Source organism: Indicator indicator, chromosome 18 (assembly GCF_027791375.1).
Source record: "Indicator indicator isolate 239-I01 chromosome 18, UM_Iind_1.1, whole genome shotgun sequence".
NCBI lineage: Eukaryota > Metazoa > Chordata > Aves > Piciformes > Indicatoridae > Indicator > Indicator indicator.
In genome coordinates, this window is record NC_072027.1 from 3694461 (window position 1) to 3718721 (window position 24261).

The 24261-nt window shown below is 56.4% G+C and overlaps 2 protein-coding genes across 2 annotated transcripts in view; both read left to right on the forward strand.

Moving 5' to 3' along the window:
• Positions 1 to 3406: 3406 nt before the first annotated feature.
• On the forward strand, positions 3407 to 12246 carry NDST1 (N-deacetylase and N-sulfotransferase 1). The gene is made up of 14 exons (XM_054388926.1): positions 3407 to 3916; positions 4508 to 4990; positions 5732 to 5819; positions 6040 to 6194; positions 6936 to 7121; positions 7425 to 7553; positions 7729 to 7911; positions 8124 to 8220; positions 8367 to 8490; positions 8930 to 9104; positions 9353 to 9523; positions 11007 to 11116; positions 11941 to 12043; positions 12127 to 12246. Exons 1-14 carry the CDS (start codon positions 3407 to 3409, stop codon positions 12244 to 12246), a joined length of 2634 nt encoding a protein of 877 aa, XP_054244901.1.
• Positions 12247 to 14398: 2152 nt separating this feature from the next.
• Positions 14399 to 24261, forward strand: part of SYNPO (synaptopodin) — a 31735-nt gene continuing 21872 nt past the window's right edge. The window contains exons 1-3 of the mRNA XM_054389360.1: positions 14399 to 14662; positions 19049 to 19215; positions 19671 to 19893. Of these exons, the coding sequence (XP_054245335.1) occupies positions 14399 to 14662; positions 19049 to 19215; positions 19671 to 19893 (654 nt within the window). The remainder of the gene's footprint in view (positions 14663 to 19048; positions 19216 to 19670; positions 19894 to 24261) is intronic.

The following is a 24261-nucleotide window of genomic DNA, read 5'->3' on the forward strand; positions in this document are numbered from 1 at the left end:
GCTGTCTTAGATTTGAAGTGCTGATAGTGAAGGGCCCCTGTTGGGCTCCCTGCTTGCTCAAGGCTTGAATCCAGCTCCACAGGGTGCTCCAGGCTCCCAGCTGTGCTGGGGAAGCCGCTTGGATGCTGATTGTGTTTGTCAGGTCGGGTGGATTAAGAGTGCTGTGGCTAAGCTTCCTCACCCAGCCTCCTCTCCTGCAGAGCCTGGGCCAGTGCTTTGCTCAGAAACCTACCAGAAAAGAGCATTTTCCAAGGCTCTTTCTCCTGTGGTCCTTGATGTGTGGCAGTGGCTGAGCACCCGACTGTGCGATGGGAGCTTGCCAGCACTGTACAATGTTCCTGGAACCCTGAGGTCTGCCTGTGGGACTTCGGCTGACATTTCCAGCTGTTGCCTTTTAAATAACCACCACAGTTTTAAAAGGCACCTGAGCAGCTTCTAAAAATCAGGTTAAAAGGAAGTTTGACTTTGGTTGTCACCTTGCCAGCTCCTGTGGTTGGGTTTGTTTTACCATCGTGTTTCCCTTTTTGTTTTAGAAAAGCTCTTGATCTCGAGAACTTGTTTTGTGCTCTCAGACCTAAGCCTGCTTCCTTCTCCATTCTGGAGCTGTTTTCTCTGCCACTGCTGCCAGAGATGATAGAACCATAAAATATTTCAGTTGGAAAAGACCTCTAAGGTTATTGAGTTCAACTGTTAACCTAAGACCACCGTGGCCGTTAAATCATGTCCCGATGTGCCATGTCCACACGTTACGTGAACACCTCCAGGGATGGTGACTCCATCACTTCCCTGGGCAGCCTGTTCCAATGTCTGACCACTCTTTCTATAAAGAAGTTTTTCCTAACCTCCCCTGGCACCCTTTTTAGGCCATTTCCTCTCATTCTGTCACCTGATATTAGGGAGAAGAGACCAACCTCCACCTTACTACAACCTTCTTTCAGGGAGTTGTAGACAGCAATGAGGTCTGCCCTCAGCCTCCTTTTCTGCAGACGAAACAATCCCAGTTCCCTCAGGTGCTCCTCACCAGACCTGTTCTCCAGGCCCTTCCCCAGCTTTGCTGCCCTTCTCTGGACACGCTCCAGCAGCTTAATGTCCCTCCTGTAGTGAGTGGCCCAAAACTGAACACAGTATTCAAGGGGCGACCTCACCAGTGCTGAGTACAGCTGCACAAACTCCTGCTGGCCACACCACTGCTGGTAGAGGACAGGATGCTGCTGGCCTCCTTGGCCATCTGAGCATACTGCTGGCTCCTGTGTGCAGAGTTTTGCAGCCAGCAACCACTGGCATGGGGAGAACCCTGAGGCATTGCTCCGAGCCCCTCAGCATCCTCCCTGCAGAAGCGTTGCTCTGGCAGCCAACTGGCAGAGCAGGATTCCTGCCTGCTTCCTGCCTCTGTGGTGGCTTCCTGGGATGGGACGCTGCCTGTCCTGGGTCCTGGCCCACACCTGGCTGCTCCAGGGGTCCAGAGCTGGCTCCCTGCTCGGGCAGGTGTTGCCTTTGTGCTACAACGTGGTAGCCTCCCAGGGAGACTCAGCCAGTGTCTGCCTGGAGATGCTTTCTGCAAAGCCTGGTCATTAAGTGCTGTAATTAAAAACGCTTAGGAGAGGATGGGACTCAGGAAGTGCCCTTGGAAATGGCAGTGATGTAGGTGGGGGACCCTGTTCCCATGCACTCTGTGAGGATGGACACGATCCTGCCCGCCTGGCGTCAAACCCACTGGCTGTCACTTGCCTGCCCATCGCCATGGGAATGAGGCTGCCAATGCCCACTGCTTCCAAAAGATGAGCAAAGCAGGAGTGGGATGGCATGGCCAGGATGCTTGGTAATGTGGTCCTGGCTCTCTGCATCCCTAGGGATCGTACCCAGGGATCTTCCTCTGCATGGGAGCACATCCCTACAATTGACCTCCTCACATCCTTTTCCTTTCAGACCTGCCCCAAAACCCCAGTGAGAGTCTTCTCCTACGCTGAAGGTTTAGCGTAGCTGGAGGGGAGGAAGGAGAGAGGTGGGGCAGGGCACACTTCAGGGGGCTGCCTGGAGATCATCCATGTACACAAAGCTAAATGACAAAGCAATTAACAGAGGTGCTGTGCTGTGCCCAGGGTTGGGAAGTGGGGCCTGGAGTGGGGCTCAGTGCTGGGAAGGGCAGGGATGACAGGATTACCCTGCCAAGCCCCAGCCTCTAATCCATGGCACCGCTCAGCCAGCCACCTTTAATCCGGGTACGTACCCGGCTGGTGTCTGCAGGGTGGGCGCTCGGCTGCGGTGCCAGCAGGTTGCAGGGAGCTCTCCTCAGGCAGGAGCAGGGGCTCTTGCCCTTGTCCCCTGCTCTGGTGGCAAGTTTGGGGACAGTGCTGAGATGCACTGTGCCAACACTTTTATTTTTCCCTTAACATACAGAGTGTCCCATCCTGGGCAGCTTCATGTCCCGGCAAGCAGTGTCTACCCTTTGGTTTTCCTTTATTTTTCTATCAAGGCCTTTCACAGGGAAGGGAAAAATGTTCCCAAGGTCTCTACAGGTCCACATGGGAGCCCCCACGTGTGTGTCTTGGTGACCTTGGCTGGCAGCTTCTGGCTCAGCTTCGTGCTGGCCGTCTGCCCATGTTCCTCCCTGCCAGCTGGGAAGGGCAATGGGGGACTCAGACCCCCTACCTCCCTGTTCTCCTTGCCACAGCCTGGCTTCTGCTGGGCAAACAGGAGAAACAGGGCTGCTTCTCCACCTGCTTGGTGCAACAGAGACTATGGCAGGGCTGGAAGCTCCCCACTATAGCACCCTGGTGGTGCTGCCATGCCCTGGGCACACACAGCAGCTAGGATCCCATGGCGTATGTGTGTGCTGCACTCCCACCCCATAGCCAGCGCTGCTGGGAGCTCGTGGCACTCTCTTGGCAAGCCCTGGCATGCTCGCCAAGCTGCCAGGGCCATCATGCTGGCATAAACAAAAGCCTTGGTGTTGGTACCGATGCCAGCCTTCCCTGCTCATCCCGCCTCTCTCTCACAGGGCACCAAGTGGAGCTGGGGGACTGGGGCGCCCTGGGGAGCTGCCATGCCTGTGTGCCCGCCGCCAGCCGTGCCCAGGCCGCCCGCCGCCCCCTCGCCCCACTGAGGCCATGGGGCTGCTGCTGCTGCTGCTGCCACCGCTGCCAGCACCACGGGGATTCTGGCTCGGCAAGGAGACTCTGGGTGCCTCTGCCATGGTGACATGAAGCGGACAACGAGGGACGCCGGACTGCTGGAGGGGAGAGAGCCTGCAGAGGCAGCCTGCTAGACTTTTAATTTATTAGTAGTGTTCAACTTTCTTTTACCTGTTTTTGGTTCGTGGCTTGCTTGCTTCTTCCCCTCCCCAGGTCTCTCGAAGGGAGAGGGTGGGCAGGGGAGAGGGGCCCCACCTCACCCCACGGATGCAAGGATGACTGTGCTGGCCAGGGCTCGGCGGGGTATCCGGCAGCTCTCTCCGCAGGTGGTCTTGCTCCTGCTCTTTGCCTTCTGCCTGCTCAGTGTTTTCATCTCTGCATATTATTTATATGGGTGGAAAAGGGGCTTGGAGCCCTCCGGGGACGTGGTGGGGCTGGACTGCGATGAGCCCAAGGTGGCCCCTTCCCGCTTGCTGCCCTTGAAGACCCTGAAGGTGGCCGACTCCTCTCGCACGGACCCCTTGGTGCTGGTCTTTGTGGAGAGTCTCTACTCTCAGCTGGGCCAGGAGATTGTGGCCATTTTGGAGTCGAGCCGCTTCAAATACAGGACAGAGATCGCCCCGGGGAAGGGGGACATGCCCACGCTGACCGACAAGGATCGAGGACGCTTCGCACTCATCATCTACGAGAACATCCTCAAGTACGTCAACCTGGACGCCTGGAACCGCGAGCTGCTGGACAAGTACTGTGTGGAGTACGGCGTGGGCATCATTGGCTTCTTCAAGGTACAGGGGTGCATGGGGCAAGCCAAGACCCTGGGGCCAGGCTGGATGTGAGCAGAGGGCTCCAAGGTCCTGCTGCCCTGCAGAGACTCTGCCTTTCCCCTGGCTTTCTCCCAGCTGCCTGAGTTGGTGTGGAGCTTGGCATGGGGCACAGGCTACTAGCAGAGGGCACCATCTTAGCCCTCTCCCTGTGGAAGAGCTGGGCAGCTCTGGGATATTTGGGGGCGCTAAAAACACACCTCTGGGATGTCATCCGCTTGGTTTCAGCATCTGGTTTCCCAGCAGTGACCCTTGCTGGGGTTCACCAAAAGCATGATCAGGTATTTTACTTGGCAGCCCCCTCCCCTTCTCTGCACAGGGCTCACAGCCCCAGTGCTCTTTGCATGTTGAATGAGAATGTTCAAGGGGGACAAGGGCACCCCATGCTTAGGAGAGGAAGCAGGGAGACTGAGCACCCAGACCTCTGGAGGTGGTGAGCCACCTCCCCCCTTGCCATGGCTGTTGGTGCCCCTGGTGAGGCTCTGTCTGCACAGGCAATGTGGATGCTTGTCCCCAGTCTCCCGTCTCCTCTAAGCCTCCATTTCCCTCACACAGGCCAACGAGAACAGCCTGCTGAGTGCCCAGCTGAAGGGCTTCCCCCTCTTTCTCCACTCCAACCTGGCGCTGAAGGACTGCAGCATCAACCCCAAGTCTCCCCTCCTGTACATCACACGCCCCAGCGAGGTGGAGAAGGGCGTGCTCCCTGGTGAGGACTGGACTGTCTTCCAGTCCAACCACTCCACCTACGAGCCAGTCCTGCTGGCCAAGACCAAGTCGGCCGAGTCCATCCCGCACATGAGCGTGGACGCGGCGCTGCACACCACCGTCATGCAGGACCTGGGCCTCCACGACGGCATCCAGAGGGTGCTTTTCGGCAACAACCTCAACTTCTGGCTGCACAAGCTCGTCTTTGTGGACTCTGTCTCCTTCCTGACGGGCAAGAGGCTCTCCCTGCCCCTCGACCGCTACATCTTGGTGGACATCGATGACATCTTTGTGGGCAAAGAGGGCACGCGCATGAAGGTGGAAGATGTCAAGGTGGGGCTGTGATGTCCTGGCTGCGTGGACAGGGGATGTGTAGGGCTGTGCCTGCTCTGGAATGCTTCAGGGCTGAGCTTTCCTCTCCCAGAGCATCCCCTGGTGTGGTGGGTTGAAAATCCAACCCGCCCCGATGTTAAATTTACCAGACCAGCCCAGTTGGAAGCAAGTGAAGCTGTATTTACAGGCAAAACTGCAACCTACAATGAAATGCAGTTGAATATGTACAAAATATACAATATTTATAATGTTTACAGGTATTTACAATTGATAAACAGCACAAGAACCACCCCCCGGCCAAAACCCAGGGGAGTTGCTAATGGCTTCTCCCTTCCTCCCCCACTCCACACACCCCAGAGACATTAGAATTTAGCCAAAACAATGCTGCCAAGGTCAAACAGAAGCCAGCAGAAGCACAAAGTTAGTATCTCCCAGAGCAAAGAAGCCAAAAGAGAGAGAGACTGTTTTGTACAACTAGTTGAAGTCCCTTATCTCTCCAATGAGGTTGTTTAGAAATGTCATTATTTTCCTTTTTACACCCAAATAGTGATTTATTTACATTCTACCACTTCCTGTTCAAGATCTGTGGAAAATTTTAAAGGTACAGCCTAAAACTACCGCACCTGGCCACCTGGGATTCCCTCAGTGAAGCTCTCAGGGACACAAGTCCTTGGGCTGGTGTGGCAGCTGTCCCCACAGCCTTGTGCTGAGCACATCTTGCTTTGTCTCCTCCTCTCCCAGGCACTGTTTGACACGCAGAAGGAGCTGCGCACCCACATCCCCAACTTCACCTTCAACCTGGGATACTCAGGGAAATTCTTCCACACGGGTGAGGAGGGCAGGGGAATTGCTTTGCGTGTTGGTGCCATTCAGCTGGGGCACAAACCACTGCTCAAAGACACTGAGTCTGGGGCTGCAGAGGGTCCTCGGGCATCCCACCCTGCTGTCCCCATCAGCTGCTCATCAGGAGGGGCTGCTCCTCCCACTGTCCCAGCTACTGCCATGCAGCCATGCGCAGCTGGTGGTGACAGTGAGCATCATGCCCACAGGTACCGATGCTGAGGATGAAGGGGACGACTTGCTGCTGTCCTATGTGAAGGAGTTCTGGTGGTTCCCCCACATGTGGAGCCACATGCAGCCTCACCTCTTCCACAACCAGTCGGTTCTCGCTGAGCAGATGACCTTAAACAAGAAATTTGCTGTCGTGAGTAAGATGCTGCCTGTGGGGGTGCTTATGGTGGGGGAAGACAGGACAAGCAGGATGAAGAAACCTCCCCAGGAACCTGGGTGATGGTCTCTGCTAGCTGGGCTGCAGAGGTCCAATCCAGGGTAATGTGGGTTGGGTGCTCAGCCTGGTGTGGTGTGTTGCTGTGCTGGGCAATGGTGCTGGATCCTGGAGTGGTGGCCTGGTACCACGATCCTCTGGGTGATGGAAGCTCCTTCTGCAGGCTGAGCTGTCAGGGACAGGTTTGGTTTATAGAGGCAGGCTCTGACCTACAACTTGGTGATGGCTTGTTCATGCTCTTGGCATTTATATGGCCCTGATAAAGCCAACGTTGAGGCTTGGGGTGGGCAGCTGTCCAGCTCACAGTTCCCAGGCTGTTTTACATCTGCTGATACAAACCAATTTACAGTTCTGCACAGATGGGTCTCCTTGTTCTCCACAGAAGAGCTTTGCTGCTGATCCCTTGGTGACAGCAGCAATGGCAGGGGTGAGGATGGTCCATGTGAAACACAGCACCCAGCACATCTGCCTCTGGGCTCCCTCTTACAGAGACAGCCCTGGCTAGAGGAGGATGTGTGGGCACTGGCCCACACTGGCCTGGTTGCTCTCCAGAGGCATGAATGGACAATTCGTGGTTAGGAATGGGCACTCCCTTGGGGAGAGATGGGATTTAGCTGGAAGGTTGTGGGTTTGGTCACCCACTCCCCACTCTCTCTGCAGGAACATGGGATCCCCACTGACATGGGGTACGCTGTGGCCCCTCACCACTCGGGTGTGTACCCTGTCCACGTGCAGCTGTACGAGGCCTGGAAGCAGGTTTGGTCAATCAAGGTGACGAGCACGGAGGAGTATCCCCACCTGAAACCTGCTCGCTATCGCCGTGGCTTCATCCACAATGGCATCATGGTAGGTGGCCAGGTTTTATCTCGGGTGCTTCTCTGCTCTTGCCTCCTCCACCAAACCCCAGAGCCTCCAGGAGTGGTTTGTGGGCAGCTCTAAGTGCTTCTGGTTGTGGGGGTGGTGCCCTCTGCTCATCCTGTGTGGAGGGTGATTGTGTAAGGACAATTTTTGGCTTCTCCATCCCTTGTGGGTAGCAGGATTCAAGTAGAGGGTGATGAGAAGCAGTGGAGCTGGTCCTGGCCGCTGAGGGGTTGAGGACTCCCTTTTAGTTTGGCAGAAGGGGATGCTCCATCCATGTCTTTCTCCCAGGTACTCCCCCGTCAAACCTGTGGCCTCTTCACGCACACCATTTTCTACAACGAATACCCAGGGGGCTCCAGTGAGCTGGACAAAATCATCAACGGGGGTGAACTGTTCCTCACCGTGCTCCTCAACCCCGTGAGTACTGCTGCCTGCCTGCCTGCCTGCCTGCCCGCCCGGGGACAGAGGACAGGCACCTCCAGCACCACTGTGGGAGATGGCTCTGATCTCCTCAGCCAAGGTGGGAGCCCTTTGGATGGAACAGGTGCCAGGTGAGGCTCTGCTAACCCCTGCTGTGTCCTCTCTGCTTCAGATCAGCATCTTCATGACCCATCTGTCCAATTACGGCAACGACCGCCTGGGCTTGTACACCTTCAAGCACCTGGTTCGCTTCCTCAACTCCTGGACCAACTTGAAGCTCCAGACATTGCCACCCTTGCAGCTAGCACAGAAATACTTCCAGATCTTCTCTGAAGAGAAGGACCCGCTGTGGCAGGTACCCTTTGTGCATGCAATGGAGGAAATGGCAGGGGGGAGTGTTTCACCTCTTTATGGTGCTGTGAATGGTGCCAGGAAAGAGTTTGCCCCACAGATCTGCAGATAAGCCTAGTCCTTGCCCTACTTGCTGAGCAGTGTGGCCTCCCTGTGTGCCTGCTTTGGCTGGAGGGGCTGAGCATGGCGCCATCCAGGCTGTCCTGTCTGTTCCAGGATCCCTGTGAAGACAAAAGGCACAAAGATATTTGGTCCAAAGAGAAGACCTGTGACCGGTTCCCAAAGCTTCTCATCATCGGGCCTCAAAAAACAGGTGCCTGCCTTCACCCTTGGTGCCATGAGCATGTCAGGAAGCTTTGCCAGCTCCACCTGACACCCCCAAAGGGACTTCTTGCCCCGAAGGAGAGCTTGGAGGGAGGTTTGGCCCAAGTCAGCTCTTGCTTTTCTGTCTGTCTGAAGGAACGACTGCCCTCTATCTCTTCTTGGGGATGCACCCAGACCTGAGCAGCAACTACCCCAGCTCAGAGACCTTCGAGGAGATACAGTTCTTCAATGGACACAACTATCACAAGGGCATTGACTGGTAGGCCTCCCCATCCTGGGAGCTGAGCTGGGAGTGCCAATTCCTTTGGGAGCAGAAGCAGCAGTGTCATGGGCCTTCCCATCAGCCTTGCTGCCACCAGGCACTTTGCTGAGGGCACCTGGGTGCTGCAAGTGGGACAGATGCCCCTTCAGGCAATCACACCACTGTGGTTTATCCCTGAGATGTTGTTCTGCCCTTGGCAGAAGCCAGGCTTGTGTGCATCTGCTACCCCCTGGTTCTGGGGTCTGCTTGGGCAATCTGGTGAGGCCTGGTGCTCCAGAGTGGCTGGAGGGGATTGTGGAGCCCCAGGCAGCCTGTCAGACCTGGAGGGGCACAGCAGGCTTATTGCTTGGTACAGAATGACATGTCACTTGTGGGGAGGGGTGCTGGGGGCACCTCTTGCTGCCTGTCTGCCTACCTCACGCTGTGCCTCTCCCAGGTACATGGAGTTCTTCCCCATCCCCTCCAACACCACCTCTGACTTCTACTTCGAGAAAAGTGCCAACTACTTCGACTCAGAAGTGGCTCCCAGGCGAGCTGCAGCCCTGCTCTCCAAGGCCAAAGTCATCACCATCCTCATCAATCCTGCAGATCGAGCCTACTCCTGGTATCAGGTGAGCTGCCCACCCCTGCTTGAGGGGTGTAGTGGGTGGGTAAAGGGCTTCCCTCTCTCAGCTTGGTCTGGGAGGTGGGCTGGCAGGAGGAGATGGCAGGGGGGGTTGGACTCGATGATCTTCGGAGGTCCCTTCCAACCCCTAACATCCTGTGGTCCTGTGTGAGGGCCTGGGAGCCACCATGCCTCGTGGGCAGCCCAGGGTTTGGGCTGCCTCAGGAGCAAACCTGCCTTGCTCACTCCTGGCAGCACCAGCGAGCCCACGATGACCCTGTGGCCCTGAAGTACACCTTCCACGAGGTGATCACCGCGGGAGCCCAGGCCGCTCCGAAGCTGCGCACCCTGCAGAACCGCTGCCTGGTGCCGGGCTGGTATGCCACCCACATCGAGCGCTGGCTCAACAGCTACCATGCCAACCAGGTACAGTGCCAGCACCCCAGGGGAGCCTCCCTCACCTGGGCAAGGGTGTGAAGGGAAGAGGGTCCAGCTGTGAGAGTTGCTTTTCACAGGATCACAGAATCAACCAGCTTGGAAGAGACCTCCAAGATCATCAAGTCCAACCCATCACCCAGCCCTAACTAATCAACCAGACCATGGCACTAAATGCCTCATCCAGTCTCTTCTTAAACACTTCCAGGGATGTTGACCCCACCACCTCCCTGGGCAGCCCATTCCCATGGCCAATCTGTGAAAAACTTCTTTCTATGACCAAGCCTAAAGTTCCCCCGGCACAGCTTGAGACTGTGTCCTCTTGTGCTCTTGCTGATTGCGTGGGAGAAGAGGGCAGCCCCCACCTGGATACAATCACCCTTCAGGTAGCTGTAGATAGCAATAAGGTCTCCCCTGAGCCTCCTCCTCTCCAGGTTTTCTTACGCCCTGAAAACCATGGAAGGAAGAGTGAAGGTGCTTGGAGAACGGATAAAGGAGATACACTGTACAAGAAGGAAACCTTTGTAGTGTGAGGTTGGTGATGGGATGTGGGGCAGTGGTTTCAAACTAGAGAGGAGTAGGTTTAGATTGGATGTTAAGGACAAGTTATTTACCAGGAGGGTGGTGGAACACTGAAACAGGTTGCCAGGGAGGTAGATGAAGCTCTATCCCTGGAGATACTCAAGGTGAAGCTTGACAGGGCTCTGGGCAACCTGATCTAGTTAAGGATGTCCCTACTGACTGCGGAGGGAGTTGGACTAGATGATCTTTGGAGGTCCCTTCCAAACCAGACCATTCTATGATTCTATGGGTGATGCATGAAGATGTCCTTGTGCCAGTGCTCTGGCCAAGCAGGGTTGAAAGGGAGCTGTGGGGTGGAGGACTGCGGGTGGCTCTGCAGGGTCACCCACCACTCACCAGCCACTCTTGGCCACAGACTCCAGCAGGGCTGCCCTGTCTGATGTCACTGTGGCATTGAAGCAGGACAGAAATAGTGGGCAAAGCTGCCCATGGTTCGAGCTGCCTGCAGAGGAATGGAGCCTGTGAGTGAGTGAGGGGAATAAGCCAGCCCCACTGTGGCCTGCCCAGCAGAGCACTGCTGTGGTGCCTGGGCTCAGTCCCTGAATGATTTTTCCACCACCATTTAACCTTACAAAGTCTGTTAGTTGTCTGCTGCTGGGGTGATTGCTGTGATGTGCAGCTGGTGTCATGTGCAGTCCTGGCTGGCTGCGGGTTGGGTGGCCCTGAGCTGAAGCTCTGATGTTGTCCTGGATGGATCCTGGTCCTGCCTTTTATTTGCATTTAATTTTCTAACTCCCAGTATAAGTGAACCCTGGAGCACATTGGCATTCAAAAAGGGGACCCTGTGTGGGCCTGTGGCAGGTTTGGCTCCAAGACGGCAAAATCTATTGTTCCCCAGGAGAGCAGGGCTGGGAGCCAGCAGCACCTCACTGCCCTGCCTTGCTCCTTGCAGATCCTGGTCCTGGATGGCAAGCTGCTCCGAACAGAACCTGCCAAAGTGATGGAGACAGTCCAGAAGTTCCTGGGTGTGACCAACTTCATCGATTATCACAAGACCCTGGCGTGAGTCTTTCCCTGAGCTTCTCCTTCCTACAACCTGTCGTTGCTCCTGGTGCAGCAGGTTGCCCCTGGGGATGCCCAGTGCTGTCCTGGGATAGCCCCCAGCCCTGGGGCTCACCACAGAGCTGCTTTTGATCAGACCAGAGCTGTTTTGAATGATTTTTTTTTTTGCCCTGAGGCCAGAAGAGCAGCTCCTCATTGCTGTAGCCTGCACTGGGGTAGCTGCAAACAGAACTCGCATTCCACGAGCAGCCTGCAGGAGCACCGTGGTGGGACAGGGGTGTCACTCAAACAGCCCAGGAGCAGCTCTGAGCTCCTGGAGCAGAGTTCAGGGGTGTGTCCATGTTGTGTGGGACACCCCAGCTCCTCATGCACACACTACAGAGCAGCCCTTGCTGCTTGGCCATGTGGCACCTCTGTGAGTGTCACCTTCCTCTGAGCCTTCCAGACATTAAATCCCACTGGGGAAAGCAGGAACCTCCAGAGCTCCTACATAAATAACAATTTACCTCTGTGCAGGCCTTGCCCCTAAAGATGGCTGCTCTGAGTCTGCAGCTGGGTGCCATGGGGCTCGTGAGGGCATCCAAGACTGAAGGTGCCACAGAAAATACTAATTAAACCCAGAGGGAGCCTCTTGCCCCTTCAGCAGTGCTGCTGGCTGTGCAGCTGAACCTGTTGTACCAGGGGGGTGATAATGAGGTGCTAGCTGGGATGTGGGTTAAAAAGAGGTGGAAAAGTGCTCCTGTGCAGGGCTGGGCAGCAGTGGGGCTCGTTGGGCAGGGTGAGGTGGGGGATGAGAGGAGTGAAGCAGAGCTCTCACTTCACAGGTTTGATCCAAAGAAAGGATTCTGGTGTCAGCTTCTGGATGGAGGGAAAACGAAATGCCTGGGAAAGAGCAAAGGGAGGAAGTACCCTGAGATGGACTCAGATGTGAGTATGCAGAAGGTCTCCTGGGATGGTCTGGGGGCTGGGGGTTGGCCCCCCCTTGACCCTCCTCTCTGTTCTCTCTGCAGTCACGAGCCTTCCTGCGGGACTACTACAGGGACCATAACATAGAGCTCTCCAAGCTCCTCTACAAAATGGGGCAGACACTGCCCACCTGGCTGCGGGAGGAGCTGCAGAGCACCAGGTAGCTGCTGCCTGCTGCCCACCCAGCAATACCTGAGCAGGGGGGGACCCCTGCAGCTGGCAGGACCTCCCTCAGCAATACCTGGCCGTGGCCTTGGAGGGGACCCCCAGGAGTGGACACCAGTGCTGGAGGATGCCCCAGTGGCAGCCTGGCTGCGGTCCCTGTGCTGCTGCCTCCCTCCTGCCCCACCCCCTTCCTCTTTTGGTTCATTTTTCTCTTTCTCATTTCTGGGGTGAGGAGTTAAAGAGGTGAGGTCCCTTCCTGCCCTCCTCCAACATGGGGAAGTGGCTCAAATTCCCCTTTTCTCTGCCCAAAATGGGCTCCAACTCCCCTGGGCCTGAAGGTAGCATCAGGGCTGTTCTTCACCTCCTGGGCTGAGGGTGGAGGAGCCACTCCGGGAACGCTGGAGGTGACTTTGCTGAGCTGAAGCAGAGGAATAGAGGCTGGTGGAGACCTAAAGCACAGAGGGACCCTGACCTACTCCTGCCGTCACGCCCATAGCAGGCAGCCAGAAGGTTTGCTGGGTTCTCCTGACACCCATTTGGAAAAGCTGCAGACAAGCTGGATTTTTCTTTGACAGACTGGCGGCACGATTTCTTTTGTCAACCTCTGTTCATTTCCAAGCTCCTCTTCCTCTCCCTCTATGGGCAGCGTGGTGGGACTGCAGCTGAGCAGGAGAAGAGGCTGGTGTGCTGGCCCTGATGTGCTGGCCCTGGTGTGCTGGCCTCAGCGTGCTCCTGTGACCCCCAAAACCCACCCTGCAATCTTGTACACACGTGGTGTTTCCTGTGGTAAAGCCAAGTGGTGCCCAGAGTCCCCTGGCAGGGAGCAGAGCCAGCCTTTGGGGACAGGGTGAAGACTGGGATAATGGCAATCAGAAGGATGCTGAGAACTTCAAACCTCTTGAATATTACAAACAAAAGTATTTTAATAATGTTGGGGTGTGGGAGGTGGGGAGGGTTCATTTGGTTCCCCTTTTGCAGGGGGTTGGTTGTTTTTTCTTCAGTGCCAGAATTTGTACCTAAACTCCAAGGGTGTTACCTGGTCCCTTTGTTTGCTGGAGGTGATATGGACAAAGGTCAGTGGGGAGTTGGGGAATGGTTGCCCAGCTGGAGATGTGTCCTTATACCAGTGGTGCTGTATGGAGAGGCAGCCCCAGCTCTGCCTCTCCCACCCTGTCCCCTGGGTTTGCTGCTGGCAGATGGGACTGAACCATCACAGGTTTACAGGGATGAGGGCCCAAGTTTCCTTTCAGCTGCAGCTGCTCCACAAGGTGTGGGGTGGCAGCAGTTGCTGCTGGAGGTGGGCACAGCACTTGGGGTGCTGCCCTCGCCTCCAGATTGGTCTGGGGCAGCAAGGCAGGGCAGCATGGCTTTTGCCATGGGTAATGGAGGGGAACAACCCTCTGGTTCTCATCTGGTTATTTTTGAGGAACCTCTCTGGCCATGTATGGGGTCAGGGGGGCCTGTAGCTCCCCTCTGCCCTGTCCATGGGATTCGTTAGGAGGCTCCCAGGCACTGCTGTAGAGTCCTGTTGAACCAACTGCTAATAAATTGGGGGGCTCTGGTTTTACTTGATGGTTGTTGGCTGTTTCCTCTCTTTGCTGGTACAATCCAGCTGCAGACTCGCAGCATCTTAAGGGTTGGAAGGGACCTCTAGAGATCATCAAGTTCAACCCTCCTGCCAAAGCAGGGTCACCTAGGGCAGGTCACATGCCAATGGGTCTTGAAAGTCTCCAGAGAAGGAGACTCTACAACTCTGGACAGCCTGTTCCAGTGCTTTGTCACCCTCACACCAAAGTGTCTCCTCATGCTGGGGTGGAACCTGCTGTGCCCTAGCTTGTACCAGTTGTTCCTTGTCCTATCAGTGAGCACTACCAAAATGAGCCTGCCCCCTTCATCTTCACACCCATCCCTCAGATATTTATAGATATTGACAAGATCCCCTCTCAGCCTTCTCTTCTCCAGACTAAACAGTCCCAGGTCTCTCAGTAACCCCCACCCAGGGGGGTTCTGTCTGCCTTTGGAGGGTTTGGAGCCCGATTTTGAGGGAGATGTGGGAAGGAAGGGGGGATGTGTGGGAGCAGCCTTCCATTCACGAGGTGGCAGCAGTTGCCTAGCCCTGGATCCAGCCGCGCTGAGCCTGGCGTTCCCAGGATGGGCCCTGCAACCATCTGGGACAGCATCCAGCACCGACTGAGTGAGCACCGGGCAGAGGTTTGGGGGACCAGGGCGATCCCCACTTACTTTCTCCCCTCACTGCTCGATGTGCCGGTGGCTGCTTGCCAGAGCCTGCCCGCCTGTCTGCTGGCTCCCCACCGCCTTCCACAGCCTGGCCCCTGCGAAGCGCTGGAGGAAACGAAGCCGGAGCCTAATGAATCCCAGCCGGGGCTGTTTGAAGCTGTCCGAGTGACAAACGATGTGCGGGGCTGCGGCGCTGCCGGGGCCGCCAGCCCGAGGAGCGGAGGCTGCCTGCCTGCACCCCTGCTGCTGCCTGCACCCTGCTGCTGCCTGCACCCTGCTGCTGCCTGCCTGGACAAGGAGGCTTTTAATTTTGGCCCACGGTGGAGCAAAGCCAGGCGGTGCACCCTATGCCATTACCCCCAGGTTCCCTTTCTGGTGTCCCTAAGCCCAGGAGGGAGCAGTGGGGCTCTGCCTGGGGCTGGCCCCCAGTTTCTATGATGCCCATCCAGCCCCAGTGCTGTGTCACCCTCCCAGCATGGTCCTGGGGCTGCCACAGCTGGGACCCGCTGCTGCCCAGCTTGGCTGTGAGTTAATTGCTTGTTAATTAACGGGGCCAGGAGCACAGCTCAGCTCTGTGTGATGGCCCCAGAGTGATGGGGAGGATGAGGAGGGCTCTGCCCTCCCACAGCTGCAGAAGAGCCATGGGGGAGGAAGGCTCAGTCCCCCTCACACATGACCTGCCTTGGCACCAGTGATGTTTTCTAGCTTCTGTGACTGCTGAAAATGTGCAAACTGGGCACAATCCGTGCTGAGCTGGGCAAGGGCCAGGGGCTGGGTGGCCTACAAAGCCCCAAGGGCAGTAGGAGTCCTGGCCAGCATCCCTGCTTGGGGCTCAAATCCTCCATGCTTGGGCTGCTCCCCCTCCATGGCCAGGGGCTGTCAGGGCTTATCCCTACTGCAGCCCCTGGCCAGCACTTACTGAAGACTCTAAGGCAGCCCCTGTCCAGCTCTAAGCTGGGGGCTGCCTGGGGTAGCAGGTGGGAGGTAACATCTTGGGGGGGCCTGGATATCTCAGAGCTGAGTCCAAGCTCCTTGGCTGCTCCAAGTCCTTTGTAGCCCCAGCCCACAGGCAGGATCATGGTGACCATGGTGAGAGCTGGCTTTCCTGCCCACATGGTGCACTCCATCTGGGGAGCAGAGGGTGTGGTGGGACAAGGAAAGAAACCTCTTGGGTGACATGAAAGCCATCTCCTGTCTGGCAGAGGTGAGGGTGCTTGGCAGTTTTCTAGTGGGATGGGTTTGTCTTCCAATCATTCCGTGTCTGGTCATTTTGATCAAAAAAATGCTTAAAACATGGTTTTATGCTGGAGAAATCTCACTGTGACTCTCTCTACCTATTGCTGCTTCTCCAAAGAGGTGCATGGAAAGGGCCAAGACCAGCAAACACTAACCTGCCCAAGATCTGGGCTCTGGAAACCTAGAGTCAGGAAGAAACTGCTCCTCACAGGGAGAAGCAAGGGTAGGTTTGCACCCTATAAATAACAGAGATCACTGATGGTGGAGGAGCCCCTCTCCCCATCCCCCTCTTCCCCCCCAAGAAAGGCATCCCCAGACCAGATGGCTGGAGGTTAAAACCAGATGACGCAAATATTTCACACCACAGCAGGATTGTGAAAGCAGTGATGGCTTTGCCTTTTTGCCTCCAGGCTGGGGACCCCCTCCCGGGGTGGGGGGGAATTGTCCTGGAGTTGGTGTGTGGGTTTGACACAAGGGAGCTGCATGGCCAGGGGGGTGGCAGAGTGACTGCTGGTGGGGCTTTGGCTCTGGTCAGGCTTCTGCTGTGACGGTGGCACCCTCATGGGAAGTTTGATATGGGGCAGGCAAAAGCCTCCTTAGACCCTTTGAGATGTCACCCAGCAGTTCTGTATTCTGGGAGGGGACAGCAGCTGTGCCAGCCCTGCTGGAGAGCTGTGCCCCTCTGCATGACCCCTGCAGCTGCTGGACTTGACCTTGGCAGCTCTCCTTTCTGACCTTGGCACCTTCCCTTTCCAGCCCTGGTGTTGTACATCCTCATCATGGGACCTGTGACCAGAGCAGGGATAGCGCCTGGGTGGGGAGGTGACAGCACAGGTCACCAAGTCCTTGAATGAGAGCCATGATAAACATCTCTGCTGGTTCCTCTCGTGATTTTAAAGAGAAAATAATGTCACATTTCTGTGAGAAAATAATGTCACATTCTGGTGCCTGTCTTTGGACTACATATTCAGCTACCCCTGGATTCCAGAGCCCATAGAAATCTTTTTATTTTGGGTAGAAGTTGTGCATTTCCCTGTAAAGGCTTAGAAGTCTTGTTTTGAAGACCCAAAGGCAGAGAACGTCTTCTGAACAGGAGAGAACATTTGTGTGCAAAGATATTTACAACACCCGAGACTGTAAATACGAATGGCTCATTTAAATGTCAAAGCCTACACCAGAAAAGGCTGGGGACGTAAAATAGACTTGAAATGTCAGAGGACAGATGACAAAAAGATGTTTCTAGCATCCGGGAAAATTGTTTTATAACCAATTTCCTTTAATCTCAGCTTTCCGGTGGCTGTACTTAACCCGGTTCTGCCAGGGGCTTTTGTTTTAAAGAGGAGATGTGGTGATGGACAGCTCAGGGCTGTAACCCCATGGGGAGCTCTGCTGGGAGCTGGACCCCTTCACCCCCATGAAGCTCCTGGGCTGATGCCCCCCCTTAGCATCCCCCTCATCCCAGACCAATGTCCTGTGCTGTTTATTATCAAAACCAGGTGTTGGAGCAGCTCCAAGCCTGGGGTGGGGGGAGCTGGGGCCACTCCCCGGGGGTCTTGGGGCAGGAAAGCAGCAAGGCTGTCCCCCCCAGAGCTATAGGGGGATGAACGGGGAGGGGGGGTGGGGAAGAGGGGGAGAGCTCCATCTCCCCCAGGAATGGGACTTGCTGGGGAGTGATGGCTTTCTTGCTGCTGGAATCAGCACCGAAGGGGTGTCCTAGTGCCTTCTGGTTCCTGATGCAAGGGCTGCTGGCTGGCAAAGCCAGAACCAGGCAGGGTTTGCATGAGTGGAAAAAGATAGGAGCTGATAAGTCTGGTTTAATAATGCAGGGGACAGCTGGGAGGCAGGTGGAGCGAGGCTGGGTCAGGAGGCTCAGGGCAGCTTTAGGATGAGGAAGGGCTGCGAGGTGATGCTGAGTCCTGGAGAAAAGCAGAAGTAGCCATGAAACAAGGCAGGGAATGTAGGGGCTGAGGGGGGCTCTCCCCTGGCAAGGGGGGAAGAGGTCTCTAAGTATTCTTCCCTGTCTGCTCCAATGCTGGGACCCACAGCATGGTTCTTCAAGCCCCAGTGGCTTCAGCAGCTGTGGCTGTCCTTGGGGATCAATCACTCTGGTGCTGGTAGGGTGGGCTGGGAGTGAGCCTTGCAGCATGAAGGTTGGGTGCAGTCTGTGGGTGCACAGAGGCATTCATAGAGGGGGTTGTGGTGGGAAGAGGGTGAGGGGGTAGCATGGTGAGCTCCAGGCTGCCTCTGGGGTCTCTTCCCTGGGCCACACACATCCAGATGGCTATTTATACAGGACGGGAGAGGAGCATCCAGCCCCACACAACAGTGTCTCCCCCCAAAAGCCAGGCAGACCCAACACAAATCAAACGCCTTGGGGTGAGCCAGAATAAATATTTTATGGTAAATTACTAAAGGCTAATAATTATAAAAATCTGTATTTGTGACCTGGAGCCAGGGGAAGATTTCCAAGCAGCTGGTGACCACATGGGTGATGGATCCCCCGCTTGCTCCCTGGCTGGGCTGACAGACCCTCCCCGCTCACAGGGAACAGCCTGGTGGTAGGGACTGGAGGGGGTGTGGGGGTTGGTGTCCTTCCCTGGCTTCAGGGTTTGGGTTGCTGGGGGGTCTGTGAAGCCCCACGGAAGGGCTAGAGACAAGATTTCCCACAACAGCCATTGCTGCTGGGCTTTGGGGAGGGGATGACGGGAAAGGGCTCGGCTTCCCACCCACACAGCCCTGCTCTCTGAGAACTTGGGGTTATCGTATTGCTGAGGGACTGGGGGAAGACAGCTTTGTAACTGGGGGGAGGTGAAGAAGAGAGGAAGAGGAGGGACAACTCTGGCTGGCTATGGAGTGGTCTCCTTTTACCCACGACTTAGAGGTAATTTTTGAGGTGCCACCAGCCCTCCTCAGCTAGCAGGAACTAGCTCTGCCCATTGTCAGTGCTGCTGGGATGGTCCCTGGGGAGATGTCTCAGATCTGGTAATGCTTGGGGCTGGACAAGGAGCGTGCCAGGCGAGTGTCCCCATCCCTGCCTCAACGGGGACTACAGCCCAGGCAGGGAGGGGACCCGCAGAGGGTGTGTGGAAGCTCTTCCTGCTTCTTTTTCTTCTTTCTCCTCCTCTGAGCATTAGTTGGGATGAATGCAAGGAGAGCTTGGGCACACCACCCCTATGGCATCTGGTGTGACCTGCCCCCATCATGGGTCTCCACAGCCCCCTCCATCACCCTGCCCACTACCTTGGCCCCGTCTCCCTCTGGAGCAGTCAGAAAGAGAGGAAGTTTGAGCGGCCTGACGTCACTCATTGCTTCTCTGCTCCCCTTCAGCCTTTTTGCAACCCTCTCTGCCCTGATTCAGGGTTAAAACTCGGATGGATTTTCAGATCAAGGGCTCGGCTTCTCCGGGATGATGACTCAGCCGGTGGCGGCGGCATCCACGGCTCTGGCCCCTCTCCCGCCCGGCAGAGCTTCAGCAACAATGGTGCTGGCCTCGAGTGAGCTGGCGCAGAGCGATGGGCTCCCCCCACAGCCCGGGGCTGGACTCAGGGAGCCAGTGGGGTCAGAGCAGGGAGGGAGAAGCTGGGAGGGAGCCAGGTGGGGGACTCATCCCTTGCCCTCAGCTGGGGGAAGCTGGAAGGGTTTGAGGAACACCTGCATGCTCCAAGGGTGCAGGGGTGGGTGCTTGCTGGGAGTGGGTAGATGTCACCGGCCCTAGATCTCCACAGGTGGGTGTGAGCATCCTGCCTGCATCCTCTCAGTGCTGAGCCGCCTTGGGAAGAGCACCCAACCCCTCCCTGCCGACGGCTCCGAGAGGTGCCAGGGATGCCTTCTCTCCCCCAAAAGCCCTAGGAAGGCTATGGCTCGGAGTCTCCTGAGATCATTAACCCCCACGCCCTGGGTGAGCAGAGCTGGGCTCAGCCCTTCCTCCGCCTTACTGAGATGTGCGCAGGCAGCGGCAGCCCTTGGCTGAGCGCGGACCTTGGCTTCCAGCGATCAACAGGAAACGGGAGATGGATTTCTCGGCAAACTGGGCTTTCCATAAACAGTCTGAGGGGCCGACCCGCGACGGCGGGAGCAGAGCAGAGTCGGGGCTGGGCTTTACAGCTGTTTATCGCATTCTTATGCTCTCCTTTCCCCGCCGGCGCCGCAGCTCAGGGTTCCTCTTCTCCCGCGTGAAAACCATGGCTGAGCCGAGCACCGCCGGGCAGGCTGCAGCCATTCCCAACTTGATGCACCTTGGATGCTCCTCATGTTGCAGAATCAGAGCAGGCAGCATCCTATGGTTCCTACGCACCCTCAGCCTGGGTGTAAGGTGGCAGAGTCCCTCCCAAATCCTTTTCAAACCTTCAACTCAGCTCCTGTTGGGCTCCCTTTGCTTCGAAGCACATAACCCAGCTCCACAGCGTTGGGGCTCTGCCCAGGCCAGCCGTTAGCTGACCAGACCTCATCAGCACACAAGCCTCCAATTTCTTGGCAATCAGGGCCTAAGAAAACACAAGCTGACCCTGAGAGGTGAGAGAGGACGGGGGGAAGGCAAGGCTGGGCTCTCCGCCTGCTTCTCATTAGCAGCAGCTTGTTCAGCGCCATCCCTGCTCCCCCGTCCCGCCCTGGCCAGCTCAGAGGCTCCAGTATTTCCCAGTGGCGGTTTTGCCCTTCTCAAACAAACATGAGAAGAGAGATTAAGTAGTAGAGAATCCCTCTGTCCTTCTGCCCATCCCTCTGTATGGCTGCTCTATACCCACGCACCCTCTGTGACCCACCCCAGCATCGCTGGGCACCGATCCTGACCCAAGCAGTAGTGCTGGGGGAGGACCCCAGCCCTGTCCTTGTGCACGTCGTGTCCCACGGGACAGCAGGCTCTGTGTTTTTGGGTGGTGGAGGTCGGGGCAGGGTGTTGGGGTCAGCCGATGGCGTGGACCCCGTTTGTCGAGTCAAACAAAGAGGCTTTCTTCTGGAGTGGGCTCGGGGCAGCACAGCCTGGAAGCAAAGCCGCCTGCGTCAGAGGCAGACGGCGGCAGGACAGGGGGGTTCCTCCAGAGGGCAGGAAAAGCAGTGGAGGCAGGGCTGTGCCGGAGCCCCTGGGGAGCTGCTGCTGGAATCTTTGCAGGGGGAGACTCCAAAACCCTTGTGTCTCCCGCCCGATGTGGCCCAAATCCATTGGCAGAAGGATGCTGGATGCCCACAGCCTGTGTACGGACAGGGTCTTCATGCCATGATGCCAGTAGTGCTGCCAGTCAACTCCACGAGCCAAGCAATTCCTAATTTGCAAAATACTCCCCCCCCCCCTTTTTTTTTTTTCTCTGAAAGGCACAAAAAACGCTCCACAGAAAGGTGAGAGCAGGCACACAGACAGATGTTAAAGCAAAGAGTGAGAGACCTGGCACCAAACCAAATTTGACAGGTCGGCGTCGGATGGCAAGTGCCAGCTCCTGGCTCCTCCCCACCGTGTCAGGTAGAGCCAGAACCTGCCCACAAAAGCCAGCGGCGTGAGGCACCAAAACACAGGCAGCTCTGTGCAGCCCTGCAGGCGCTGCTGGCGCGGCCACCGCGCGTGTTTTGGCACCCAAATGCACATCCTACTTCCACGTGGTGGATGTGCCAGAGAACGCCTGCAGAGAGGGGATTGGGGGTGGCAGGATGGGGTCGGCAGCGTGGCTGGCAGGGGAGGTGGGAGGCTGGGGTATGGAGCTGGCCAAGGAGAAAACGCTGCCTGGAAACGGGCTCTGCTGGGCTGGGGCTGGGTTTGGAAGCAAAGCTGGTATGTGGGTGTGTTAGTGCATAAGGATGTGGGGCCAGGGAGTGTGTTGAAACAGAAGGGTTTGATTTTTTTTCATTTGAAATGGTATTTCTGATTTCTTGGAATATGAAATGAAACGTTGCCAAAGAGGGAAAAGGGGGGGGGGGGGAAGAAAAAATAAAAAGGAAAAAATTCTCTGATAACCATTTCTTCCCACCCTGGAAAGTCCCCTTTGCAGTCACATTCTGTGCTTGCTTGTTTATTTTTCAGCCTGAGGATGAAGATTTACCTCAGAGGCTCACATGTCCCTGCACCCCAGGCCGGGGATGTCCTTTGGGAAGCTATGCTGCAGGGATGCTCCCAGCCAGGGCTGTGCCAGCATGTGAGATGACAGCTGTCACATCACCCAGTGCTTGGAGGAATGAAGAAATCTCATGCATGTAGCTCAGGACCAGGTGTTACAGGCATGCAACCAAATGGTACCTGATCCTGCAGCTCAAGCACGGGGACTGCAAGCTGGTACCCCCAGCCCTCCACCCCAGACTGCATAAGGAGCAAGGATGGGAGCAAGCACGGGAGCAGGTGGGATGTTCTTAGGGGGATTCTTGCCATCCTGCCCAACCTGGCATGAAAACAGGGTTGTGCTTTGGGAAGCTCTTTCAGGATTCACTTTTGCATCAAAAGAGCAGCTTGACCCTGGGCCAGGACTCCTGGGGAAGGATGGGCAGGATGCTTCCAGCTGTGTGGGGCTTTTGGCACTCCATGCTCGCTTCTGCATGGGTATGAGTGCAGGCAAGGGCTACAGGTGCTGGAGATGCTAAGCCACCTTGTGGATCCCTGTCCCCTGCCTGTTCCTAAGCAGTAACCAAGATGGATTTGGCTCCATATCCCTATTCTAACAGAATTTTCCCCCCAAGATTCCCAATTTCTGGTAGTATTTGGTTTAATTTGTTCACCGTGAGGTGCCAGAGCCTGCTGGGTGGTGTGGCTGGAGCTGTATCTGCTGCTGTCCCACACCAGCTACCACATTCACCTCCTTCCAGCCCTCCAGTCTCATGAAGCAAGGGGCACCCAGGGGCGCAGATGCTGACCCCCCCCGGTGGGCACTGAGCCAGTCTGTTCCAGGCATTGCCTCATCCCCACAACTTCCCAGCTCCTTGCCAGCTCCCGGGAGTGCCCCGAGCCCCAGCCCCCGCTGATTAGAGACGTTTAACATTCCTCCCAACGCCAAAGGGATATTTTATCAGCGATTTTTTTTTTTTCCTGCAGACTATTTTCTTTTCATGAAAACATTAAATGGCCCAAGAGATAAGGAGCAAATTTATAGCAGTTCACACCGAAGCAGCCAAGACACTGGCAAGGAAAAAATGCCTTCCCTCCTGCTACCCGCCTTCCCTCGCACGCTCCCCACCCCGGCCGCTTCCTCTCATTCTCTCCAAATTCTCCTGGCTCCCACGACAAGCTCAGCCGCCCCGTCCTGGCTCTTCCTGCCCCACGGCAGAGCCTTGCCACAAGGTCACCCACGGAGCCAGAGGCTGCGGCATAAGGAGGTGCCAGCACAGCCCAGCTCACCACCACCCCCGGGGGATGCTGGTGGGGATTGCCTGCATCCTGGGGCAGCGCAGCCTGGTGCCTAGAGGAGATGCAGCCTGGATCCATCCTCACGCCAGGGCTTCTGGATCCTGACTGTGCCTCGCCTTCAGGTCTAAAATTGGGTTGATGTTAACCACAGGTCTGGGTGAGACCTGCAAGCCCTCCCTTTCCCTCCCCCAATAAAGCATGCCTTGTTCTGTCCCTGCCGCTGGGATCTGCTCCACAATCCATTCCCGGGGCTCACAGAGCTGTAATGTTTCACTTACCAAAATCTGCAATAAATTTTCCCGGCGGCCCCCAATCAGCTGGCCCCCATCCGCCGGCGCTGCAGGTTTACGAGCTCTGAAGAGCCATAAAGGCCTTTTACTGGCTGTGGGCTTTATTTCAAATCAGAGTGTGACTGGATAAAGGCTGGACAAAGCACCCATTTACCCTGCACCCTGTGCAGCGTGGGCCAGGATGTTCGAGGACAGGCTGAGCTGTGGCCCCACAGGATGGACAACATCTCCCTTCAACCCTGGCCAAGCTGGGCTGATGCCTTCCTCCACTGGCTGACCAAGAATATGAGGGCTGGGGAAGAGGAACCCACTTTGGGAGCCCTGGTGGGTGCCCAGGCAGAGGGGGAGGTTGTCTGAAGAGCCCCAGTGCTGAGGGGTCCACACAATTTGTGGGAAACAACACACCCTACTTGGAGGTTTTCCACCAGCTGTTGTCCTCTCCTGACCAGCAGGTCGAAGTTAATATCTGTTTTATGGAAATAAAGGAGGGATGCAATGCCGGGGACCCCAGCTGGCCCCATCCAACATCGAGGGGACTGGTGGGATCTGCAGAGAGCAGTGACAGCCACCATCTGTGCGAGGGACATGGAGGTGTCTCTTTGCTGCCCGCTAAAGTGGTATCAGCACTTTTTACAGGCACCGTGGTTTGTCCCCAGGTGCCTTGAAGGGAAAGGGATGAACATCATCAGGACATCCAATATGGACCTTTTCCAGTCCTTCCCTACCCACACCTTGCCTGCTTGCTGCTCTCTGGGATGCGGGAAGGGACACTGCCAGCCCTCCCCAGCCCCTCTCTGCCACCATTATTCACAGCTCCAGGGAATCATGGGGCTCTGCCACATCCCTGGGATGGGAGGGATGTCTGGGGTCTCAAACCCTCAGGGATGGCAGGCCCAGTTCCACCCCATGGGTGAAGACCCCAAAACAGGGAC